General features: G+C 60.9%; 2 protein-coding genes across 4 annotated transcripts; one reads left to right on the top strand and one right to left on the bottom strand.

Annotated features, from left to right (window-relative positions):
• The first annotated feature begins 1171 nt into the window (after window positions 1-1171).
• CLIC3 (chloride intracellular channel 3) lies at window positions 1172-6256 on the top strand. 2 transcript variants are annotated; one of them, XM_024998389.2, is made up of 6 exons: window positions 1172-1866; window positions 2587-2716; window positions 2789-2914; window positions 3032-3138; window positions 3214-3389; window positions 3473-4145. In XM_024998389.2, the coding sequence occupies exons 2-6, from the start codon at window positions 2661-2663 to the stop codon at window positions 3629-3631; spliced, it is 624 nt and encodes a 207-aa protein (XP_024854157.1). In that variant the 5' UTR covers window positions 1172-1866; window positions 2587-2660; the 3' UTR covers window positions 3632-4145. The 2 variants fall into 2 exon arrangements, with proteins under 2 accessions (XP_024854157.1, NP_001093771.1); NM_001100301.2 differs by having other exon boundaries at window positions 1813-1866; window positions 2607-2716; window positions 3473-6256.
• PAXX (PAXX non-homologous end joining factor) lies at window positions 4242-5821 on the bottom strand. 2 transcript variants are annotated; one of them, XM_005213511.4, is made up of 7 exons: window positions 5612-5821; window positions 5482-5542; window positions 5207-5256; window positions 4937-5127; window positions 4781-4855; window positions 4539-4623; window positions 4242-4441 (listed from the first exon to the last, which is right to left on the bottom strand). In XM_005213511.4, exons 1-7 carry the CDS (start codon window positions 5722-5724, stop codon window positions 4402-4404), a joined length of 615 nt encoding a protein of 204 aa, XP_005213568.1. In that variant the 5' UTR covers window positions 5725-5821; the 3' UTR covers window positions 4242-4401. The 2 variants fall into 2 exon arrangements, with proteins under 2 accessions (XP_005213568.1, NP_001093770.1); NM_001100300.2 differs by lacking the exon at window positions 5207-5256 and having other exon boundaries at window positions 4937-5087; window positions 5612-5814.
• Window positions 6257-9918: the final 3662 nt, after the last annotated feature.

The following is a 9918-nucleotide window of genomic DNA, read 5'->3' as shown; positions in this document are numbered from 1 at the left end:
GGCCACTGCAGGCGCACGCGCATGCTCAGAGCCGTAGGCGCGAGCGCGCGGTGCTTTCCGTTTGCTGGGTTTCTCTCTCCCACTTGGCCTGCTTTGCTAGGGCCACCCTAACAGAGAACCACGACCAGGCAGCTTACACACCAGACACCTACTCTCTCACCCTCGGGGGCCAGAAGTTCAAGGTCGAGGTGCTGGCAGGTGGGATCCTCCAGAGCTCCCTGCTCTCCCAGCTGCTGGGGGTCTTCTGGCCGTCTCCGGTGTCCTTGGCTTGTAGGAGCATCGCCTGGCTCTCTGCCTCCAGCTCCACACAGGGTCTTCCGTCTGAGTGTGTGAAGGTGTCCATATCTGCCTTTTTTATGGGGACACAGTCATGGGGCTAGCGCCCATTGCCATGACCTCAACTTTGATCACCCCCATTTCCAAATACAGTCACATTCTGAGGGTGGGGGCTGTGAATTCAGAGGGGGCAGCCATAACACCAGGAAACCTCAGGCTAGTGGGACCTGCCCTCCATCCTGCACCAGGCTCCCACCCCCGGGGGACTGCAGACCATTGATTCATCCTTCGTGTACTTACGGGGACGTCCCAGAGGCACTGCCGTTTACCAGGGGCATCCCCAGGAGTGCGTTTCCCCACATCCTTGCCAAGAACATGGTTGCCACATTTCTGTCCGTTGAACCACAAACCATTATCTATCTTGTTCTGATTTGTTCTTGAAATAAGTGTGCGATGAAACCTCGTGTGTGCTGTTGGGTGTTTTATTTCCTTTATTCTGAGCCACCTGTTCATTGCACCATTTTCCTAATGGACGTGTGAGGGTGTTTTTACACACAGGCCATCCGGTGAGCAGGTCCAGGTGTGGAGGGTCCGGGCCCTCCTCCAGGATGGGCTGTGTGACAGGAAGCAGGAAACCAGCTGGTGACCCCCTACCAGCGGTTGCAGAGCCGCCCATGGTGGTGTCAGACGGTCGGAGGCCCAGGCCCCGAGGCCACAGTACGTCCAGGTCAGCCCGGCTCGTAGCGGGGCCTGTGCCCAGGGCCCTGACCAGTGCTGGGTCTGGGGAGGGGTTGTCAGGCTGGGCCCGGGCAGGGTAGGGGCGGGGCCCTGGGCCTGGAGGAAGGCGCGTGCAGACCCCACGGTGGCCACCAGGCGGCGCGGCGCCTCCACAGCCCGGCCCCGAGGCCCCGCCCCGGGCGGGAGACGCTGCGAGCGGCCTGTACGGGGCAGGTGCGCGCGCACCTGGGAGGCTGCCAACCCCCAGCCTCTTCTGGCCCTTCCTTCCAGTCCGAGGGGAGGGCGGTTCCCATGGGTCAGAAACTTGTGGCTTCTAACACCAAGAGCTCTTCTTTTCAAAGGTTAAGAACCGGGAGCAACACACCTCGACCGCACAGGGGAGGGGCAGGGGCGTGGGGTGGGCGCGCCCCGGGGACAGCTCACAGGTGGGAAGGGGGCGTCCCTTCCAAGTGGCTTCCCACTCTTGTGGCGCCCTGGTCGGCAGGTGGGGAGACTGAGGCTGTGGCCAGGCTATTCCCACCTCCCCCGCTCCCTGGCCTTCGGGGCGTCCCCTGGAGGGCGGGGCCGACCCTGACCCAGAGCTGCCCCGCCCAGTCCATTGCCTCCTCCCCCACCACTCTGGCCCCTTCCCTCCCCGGGGAGCCCTGGGGGCTTCGGTCCGCTCTGAGCTCCCTCGTGCCCGCCCCGCAAGAGCCTGGCAGGCTTCCCGGCCGAGGTGACTCCACAGGGCGGGCCGGGGCTGGGGAGGGCGGGGCGCTCGGAGAACCTTAAAGAACGCTCCCGGCCCGCCCAGGCCCTGCTGCCGCGGCTCCCACCATGGCTGAGGCCGGCAAGCTCCAGCTCTTCGTCAAGGTGCCAGGCTGCCTGGGCTGGGGGAGGTCCCGGGGACGGGTGCTCCGTGGGGCTCTACTTTCTGGGGCAGGCTGAGGGGGGTCTGCGGCAGTGTCTCCTGAGGTGGTGGGCTCAGGCTGTCTCGTGGAGGCTGTGTAACTGGGGGCGGGGGTGCATTAGAAGGGAGAGAGCGCCATCCCCGAAAGGGCTGCGGTGGCCCCATTCTCCTGGGAAAAAAGCCCCTTCGGGGCTGTGCCAGGCAGGTAGCCCAAGACCGGGGCTCAGGGGCTGTGCCAGGTAGCCCCCTCAGTGCCCAGATCTGTGATTCCTGTGAAGGGACTGCCAGGTCCTGGCCTCCTCCCACCCTTGGAGCCCGGGGCAGCAAGGTGCCCAGTTGGACAGGATGAATCAGAAAACAGCTCCATTGGCCCGACCCACCCTTATGACCAGCCTGCAGGGCCTGGTGCCCAGGGGCCTGGCCTCTGCCCAGGCTCTGAAGATAAGGGTCAAGGGGCCAGGCCCCAGAGCCAGGGTCGCACCCCTGCACCCTTCATCCTGGCACCTTGCCCAGCCTCCAGGCCCTTGGCAGCTCCGCAGACCCCTCCTCCCAGGGACCAAGTCAAGGGCTTTCACCGGCCACTTGTCGAGGTTGTGCCTGAGAGAGCGGGAGCCCTGGGCTTGCTCTGGCCTCTGGGCAGCAAGAGCCCACAGGGGTCCTGGGTGTGCCCCCTGCCCTGGCAGCCCCGTGTCCCCCACTCCAGGCCAGTGAGGACGGCGAGAGTGTGGGCCACTGCCCCTCCTGCCAGAGGCTCTTCATGATTCTGCTTCTCAAGGGCGTGCCCTTCACACTCACCACCGTGGACACCCGCAGGTGAGCCCTGCCCCGGGACCCTGACCTCGCACTCCTCTGCCAGCCACCTCCCGCCCTGCCTCATGCCCACAGGTCCCCGGAGGTGCTGAAGGACTTCGCCCCAGGCTCCCAGCTGCCCATCCTGCTCTGCGACGGCGACGCCAAAACCGACACGCTGCAGATCGAGGAGTTTCTGGAGGAGACGCTGGGGCCCCCAGAGTGAGGGCCGGGCGCAGAGGGGCCCACAGACAGGCCAACCCCGGGGCAGAGCCCAGTAAGGGCAGAGCGGGCCGGGAAGGGGCAGCGGGCTCTGACTCGAACCCCCTCCCACTCCAGATTCCCCAGCTTGGCGCCCAGATACAGGGAGTCTACCGCAGCGGGCAACGACGTCTTTCACAAGTTCTCCGCCTTCATCAAGAACCCAGTGCCCGCACAGGACGACGGTGAGGGTCTGGAGGCGCGGCGAGGGTGGGGGGAGAGGTGCCCTGGCCGGTCCTCACCGGGCCCCTCGCTCTCAGCTCTGTACCAGCAGCTGCTGCGCGCCCTCGCCAAGCTGGACAGCTACCTGCGCGCGCCCCTGGAGCACGAGCTGGGCCGCGAGCCGCAGCTGCGCGAGTCCCGCCGCCGCTTTCTGGACGGCGATCAGCTCACGCTGGCCGACTGCGGCCTGCTGCCCAAGCTGCACGTCGTGAACGTGAGCGCCGGGGCGGGGCGGGGCGGGGCGGCGCGGGGCGGGCAGACCCGCCAGGAGACCCTGACGGCGCCCCTCGCCCGCAGACGGTGTGCGCGCACTTCCGCCAAGCTCCCATCCCCGCTGAGCTGCGCGGCCTCCGCCGCTACTTGGACTGCGCCCTGCAGGAGAAGGAGTTCAAGTACACGTGTCCCCACAGCGCCGAGATCCTGGCGGCGTACCGGCCCGTCGTGCGCCCCCGCTAGCGCCCCCCGCCACCTGCCCACTCGTCTGCAGCCCCATAAAGGCACCTCTGCCCCAGTGAGCGCGAAGGGGCATCGGAGGGACCAGAGGCCCTCAGTTTCTGCCACTACCGAACGCCCACCCTGGGCCGCTCAACTCCAGACAACAGCCCACGAGGACAGACAAGAGAAGCCGGTGGGCGGGGTGCGGTCCATCTCCCTACTCCTCGGGGATGGCAGGACTGGATTGGGCTCCCAAACCAGTCAGGCCAGGGTGGGGCGGCAGGATGGCTGGGGAGGGTGGAGAGCGAAGCCCCGTCTGGGCAACTCCGGGCCAGAGGGCGGGCCCCACATTCTTCAGCTCTGCCCAGGCGCAGACAGACCACCCCCCACCTCCCTGGCCATCGTGTGGGGTCTGCATCACTGAGGCATGTGCCCGCTGGGGCGGGAACAAGGTTTCTAGCCTCTCAGAGCCCCACCCTTGCACAGCCGGCTGGGCTCCTGGGCGTGCCGAGCAGGGACAGGTGGGCAGGGCTAGAGAGGTGGGCAGTCTCACCAGGAAACGCAGAGCCTGACACGGCCCCATGCCCAGCCCGCGGGCCCGGGAGCCAGCGTCTGGCCATGACCTCATGACTTTCGCCAGATGAAGCTGTTTATTTGACGGGGAAGGGGCTAGAGGAGTGGCCTTGTTCGGCCTGGCAGCAGGCTGGGCAGGTGCCGGCAGGAGGTCCTGGGGGCCGCCCCTGCCCTCTCCTCGCAGGCACAGTCCTGACGTCACACTTTCCGTGGTGCCTTCAGGGGTCATCAAAGTCTACACCACTTGCCGGCTTCTTACTGGGAGAGAAGAGGGGATGACGCTGTGGGGTGTGGAGGGGTGGGCAGGGTCCATGCTGGACCCTGGGCACAGGAGGGATGGGGGGCGGGGAGGCACCTCTTGAAGCCGGGGTTGATGAGAGACTCCCCTGGACACCGCCTCTTGACCCCAGGTCCGGGGCCACCTCTCTGAGGATCTGGGTCTGGGGAAACAGGAGGGGGGGGCTGAGTCCAGCAAGACCCCAGGCCCACGACCCCCCTACCACAAGGACAGAGCCTCTCTCTGGACTTTAAGGCTTGTTCTTGAGTTCCAGCACAGTCAGTGCGGCCCCAACCCGAGTCACAAGTGACAGGCCTTACCTGGTAAGAAGAGACGAGGCCCCGCCTGCCGGGCGCTCTTCCTGGGGCTGGTGGCCGTCTCCTCCGCTGCAGCAGCTGGGGGGTGGAAAGCAGGAATGCAGGCCCGGCCTGGGGGACCTTAGTGAGCCCAGGTGGGGGGTTCCCACCCCCACCTACCTGCCAGCCGCCGCTCCAAGCTGCACACACGCTCCGCCAAGCCCAGTGTCAGTGTCTGCAACCTGGAGGCTGCCTCTGGGCCCGGCACCTTGGACAGGTCAAGTTCCAGCGCCGAGGGGCCCCCTGAAAGGGTCAGGGACGCTCTGTCTTCCTGCAGGGTGAGAGTCACAGCTTGCTGCTCGCAGGCTGCCCTGGGGAAGGAGGGGGGCTGAGTACCGTGGCCACATCCACTGCTCCCCACCCACCCTGCCTCTCTGCTCAGAGGCTCACCTGAATCGGAGGGCGATGTCTTCAGCCGCACTGAGGCCAAAACGGGCTTTCTACAGGGCACAAGGGCTGGTCATCAGGGGCCTGAGACCCTACAGTCTCTGGGGACACCCTCAATCCGCAAGACCAGGCCTCCTGGGGCAGCTGCAGGGCCGTGGGAAGGGTGCCCAGGTACTTCCGGGAAATTCCAGGCCGCCCCCTGCGAGCCCACAGGCGGTCCGCGCTGCAGGTGTGTGGTGCGGGGGGCCTCCCGGCCACCCAGGAGCCCCGTTACCCACCAGGGCCGCCAGGCGGTCCGGCGTGAAGCAGGTGCTCCAGAGCTCCGCGGCGTCCGTCACACTGCGGGGCAGGGGCAGTCAGGCCGAGCCGCCCGCGCCCCCTCGCAGCCCCGCGGGACCCGCTACTCACCAGAGGTTGAAGCCGCCGCGTTCCCCGGGCCCGCCGCCCTCCCCCTCGCAGTAGCACACGAAGCGCGGGGGTCCGGGGCCCGGCGGCAGCGTGCAGAGAGGCGGCGGCACCATGGCGCCTCGGCGGGCGGAGGGATCCGGCGGGCAGGGCTCCGCGGCTGGGGCGCCTGCGGGCCCGGGGCGCCCGCCGATCTGCGGCGCCTCGGGACCTGGGGCGCCTGCGCGGGCAAAAGGCTTCCGGATCGGGGCGGGTGGGGCGGGGCTTAGCCCGGGGCGGAGCCTGCACCGTAGGGCGGGGCTTAGTCCGGGGCGGAGCCTGCGCCGTGGGGCAGGGCCGCAAGCACGGCTCGGGCTACCAGGCTCCTCTCACCGAATCTAGTCACCGTCTGGGGCTTGGCCCCCGGCGCACACTTGGGGGCCTCTTTGGACCTTCCCTTCTGCGCGCCCCCTGTCCCCGCTGAGTCCGGGGTTCCCCCCTTGGCGCAAGCCCTGAGGGGGCGCAGGCCTCTCCAGCCACCACTTTGGGCTCAGATCTCTTTGACCCCCCTTCTCTGGTCCCTGCGGCCTCCCCCTAGCCTCCGCACCCCTCTTCCTGTGTCAACTGGAACAAGTCAAATACAAAACAGAATAAAGTATGGTAACCCGCGCCAGCCTTCCGCCCCTCGTTCATTCGCTCCGCCATGTTTAGCCAGCCCCCCTTCCTTGCCGGCGTTGTCCCGGCCCGTAGCTCACCTTGATCAGTAGCCGGGTCTCTGATCTCCTAGAGCTGGGGAGCGCTCACGGGATGGACAATGAAGCATGAAGTCCTCAGGTCGTGCCCAGTGCCCTTTGAGCTGTGACCTGGAAGAAGAGAGGAATGGAGCACTCCAGGAAAGGGGGCACCAGGCAGAGGGGGCGGCCTCTGCAGAAACCCTGCTGTGGACAGAGAACAGCTCTGCTCCGGGCTTTGCGAGGCCAGGGTGACAGGACCGAGGCAAAAGGAGGGTGGCTGGCAGGTGGGTTTATAAGCTGTCCTGATGGATTTCAAACATGCCTGCACCTGAGCCTGCCCTGCTGGCTGCATCCTGTTTCACAACCTCCCCACCCCCCGCCTACTCCCCGCCAGGCTCCTGTCTTGGGTCTCTGCTCTGCCTGGCACCCCCTCCCCAGACCCTCCTTCAGGTCTTTACACAAAGGTCCCTTACCGGTGAGGCCTTCTCTTGTTTTATACCTGATTTCAGTACCCTGCCCAACATCCCATGTCCTCTCTCCTCTGTTTTTACTTGTTTTTCAGCTTGTCACTATACAAAGCGTCTTCTGATTTACGTGTGGTGACAGCAGCCTCTAAGATGGCCCCCAACCAAGTGCCTCCTAGTTTTGCACCTTTGGGTACCCCTCCCCTGAGCCTGCGCTGGATGGAGTCCCTCGCAGACAGCCAATAGAATGTGCCAGAAGTGATGGACTGTCACTTCTGTCTTCCTCTGGAATTGCTAACACGGCACAAGGAGCCGGGTGGCAAAGGACCAAGGCCCAGCGTGGAGAAGCCCGGACACCGACTATCTCCCGGCGGAGCCTTCTGCTGGGAACACAGCCCCCACCAGAGGGCACACAGCCAGCTTCTGGCCCCTCAGAAATAGGCAGACAATGCACGCTGTTTTCAGCCGCTGAATGCTGGGGGTAGTCTTTCAGCAGTGGTTACTAATACGGTTATTTATTCTCTTTCTTGCCCATTTTCACCATGAGGTTTACAAAGGGAGGACTTTCTGTCTGTGTCATTCGCCATTGTATTCTCGAGTGTAAAGATGGGCTTGATAAAAGACAGAAATGGTATGGACCTAACAGAAGCAGAAGATATTAAAAAGAGATGGCAAGAATACACAGAAGAACTGTACAGAAAAGATCTTCACGACCCAGATAATCACGACAGTGTGATCACTGACCTAGAGCCAGACATCCTGGAATGTGAAGTCCAGTGGGCCTTAGAAAGCATCACTACGAACAAAGCTAGTGGAGGTGATGGAATTCCAGTTGAGCTATTTCAAATCCTGAAAGATGATGCTGTGAAAGTGCTGCACTCAATATGCCAGCAAATTTGGAAAACTCAGCAGTGGCCACAGGACTGGAAAAGGTCAGTTTTCATTCCAATTCCAAAGAAAGGCAATGCCAAAGAATGCTCAAACTACTGCACAATTGCACTCATCTCACACACTAGCAAAGTAATGCTCAAAATTCTCCAAGCCAGGCTTCAGCAATACGTGAACCATGAACTTCCTGATGTTCAAGCTGGTTTTAGAAAAGGCAGAGGAACCAGAGATCAAATTGCCAACATCCGCTGGATCATGGAAAAAGCAAGAGAGTTCCAGAAAAACATCTATTTCTGCTTTATTGACTATGCCAAAGCCTTTGACTGTGTGGATCACAATAAACTGTGGAAAATTCTGAAAGAGATGGGAATACCAGACCATCTGACCTGCCTCTTGAGAAATCTGTATGCAGGTCAGGAAGCAACAGTTAGAACTGGACATGGAACAACAGACTGCTTCCAAATAGGAAAAGGAATACGTCAAGGCTGTATATTGTCACCCTGCTTATTTAACTTCTATGTAGAGTACATCATGAGAAACGCTGGGCTGGAAGAAACACAAGCTGGAATCAAGATTGCCAGGAGAAATATCAATAACTTCAGATATGCAGATGATACCACCCTTATGGCAGAAAGTGAAAAGGAACTAAAAAGCCTCTTGATGAAAGTGAAAGTGGAGAGTGAAAAAGTTGGCTTAAAGCTCAACATTCAGAAAACGCAGATCATGGCATCCAGTCCCATCACTTCATGGGAAATAGATGGGGAAACAGTGGAAACAGTGTCAGACTTTATTTTTTCGGGCTCCAAAATCACTGCAGATGGTGACTGCAGCCATGAAATTAAAAGACGCTTACTCCTTGGAAGGAAAGTTATGACCAACCTAGATAGCATATTCAAAAGCAGAGACATTCCTTTGCCAACAAAGGTCCGTCTAGTCAAGGCTATGGTTTTTCCTGTGGTCATGTATGGATGTGAGAGTTGGACTGTAAAGAAGGCTGACCACCAAAGAATTGATGCTTTTGAACTGTGGTGTTGGAGAAGACTCTTGAGAGTTCCTTGGACTGCAAGGAGATCCAACCAGTCCATTCTGAAGGAGATCAGCCCTGGGATTTCTTTGGAAGGAATGATGCTAAAGCTGAAACTCCAGTACTTTGGCCACCTCATGCTAAGAGTTGACTCATTGGAAAAGACTCTGATGCTGGGAGGGATTGGGGGCAGGAGGAGAAGGGGACGACAGAGGATGAGATGGCTGGATGGCATCACTGACTCGATGGACGTGAGTCTGAGTGAACTCCGGGAGTTGGTGATGGACAGGGAGGCCTGGCGTGCTGCGATTCATAGGGTCGCAAAGAGGTGGACACGACTGAGCGACTGAACTGAACTGAAGTGGCACGTTTTTGTTGTTCTGTTGCTAAGTCACGTCGGACTCTTTGCAACCCCATGGACCGCAGCACGCCAGGCCTCCCTGTCCATCACCAGCTCCCGGAGTTTACTCAAATTCATGTTCTACGAGTTAGTGATGCCATCCAACCATCTCATCCTGTCGTCCCCTTCTCTGCCTGCCCTGAGTCTTTCCCAGCATCAGGGTCTTTTCTAATGGCTGGAACATAGAGATATTTAATAAATATACAAATGAATGAATGCAGAGTGGGGAGCTGTTGGCAGGTTTAAGCTGGAATGGGATGGAAGTGGCCATTCTGATTTTTGTGTATAAAGCCCATGTTGAATATCATGAGGCGGGGGGATCAAGGGTTTCAGGGGTGAAGGCAAGGGGGGCAGGGAGAATAGTAGAGGGCTGCTGAGTTCCTAGGGCAGAGCTGATGCAGGTGGGGCCGGGGCTCAGAGTGGAGTTGGAGAGAGGTAGCAGGGAGGAGGGGATGGATCGTGGGTCACCCCTGCATTTCAGGAGGGTAGAAAAGCCCTTCCCAAGATGATTGGGGCAGGGCAGGATTGGAGGAGACCTGGGGCCTCTCCTTTTTCACGGAATTCCTGACATGACTGTATGTCTGATGGAGGTGAGTGAAAGCTGCTGTGCTTGCAAGAGTCTAGTCTAGATGATCAGGCCGGGAGGTGTGAGTGTGGCATCACCAACGCCTTGTCGTCCAGTCGCTAAGTCGTGTCCACCTCTTTGCAACCCCACTGCGGCACATCAGGCTCCTCTGTCCTCTGCTATCTCCTGGAGTTTGTTCAGACTCGTGTCCATTGAATTGAGTCAGTGATGTTATCTAAGCATTGACTCCTCTGCT

The sequence above is a fragment of the Bos taurus genome, chromosome 11 (assembly GCF_002263795.3).
Source record: "Bos taurus isolate L1 Dominette 01449 registration number 42190680 breed Hereford chromosome 11, ARS-UCD2.0, whole genome shotgun sequence".
Lineage (NCBI taxonomy): Eukaryota > Metazoa > Chordata > Mammalia > Artiodactyla > Bovidae > Bos > Bos taurus.
This window is presented reverse-complemented; position numbering and strand designations above follow the sequence as displayed.

Excerpts from the sequence above, each read along its gene's own strand:
- CLIC3 (NM_001100301.2), top strand. The coding sequence starts at position 1,831 with ATGGCTGAGGCCGGCAAGCTCCAGCTCTTCGTCAAG. Across the intron at positions 2,915-3,031 it reads GAGACGCTGGGGCCCCCAGA|ATTCCCCAGCTTGGCGCCCA; the intron begins GTGAGGGCCGGG and ends CTCCCACTCCAG. Across the intron at positions 3,139-3,213 it reads AGTGCCCGCACAGGACGACG|CTCTGTACCAGCAGCTGCTG; the intron begins GTGAGGGTCTGG and ends CCTCGCTCTCAG.
- PAXX (XM_005213511.4), bottom strand. The coding sequence starts at position 5,724 with ATGGTGCCGCCGCCTCTCTGCACGCTGCCGCCGGGCCCCGGACCCCCG. Across the intron at positions 4,624-4,780 it reads GCCTCGTCTCTTCTTACCAG|ACCCAGATCCTCAGAGAGGT; the intron begins GTAAGGCCTGTC and ends CTGTTTCCCCAG. Across the intron at positions 4,442-4,538 it reads ATCAACCCCGGCTTCAAGAG|TAAGAAGCCGGCAAGTGGTG; the intron begins GTGCCTCCCCGC and ends CTTCTCTCCCAG.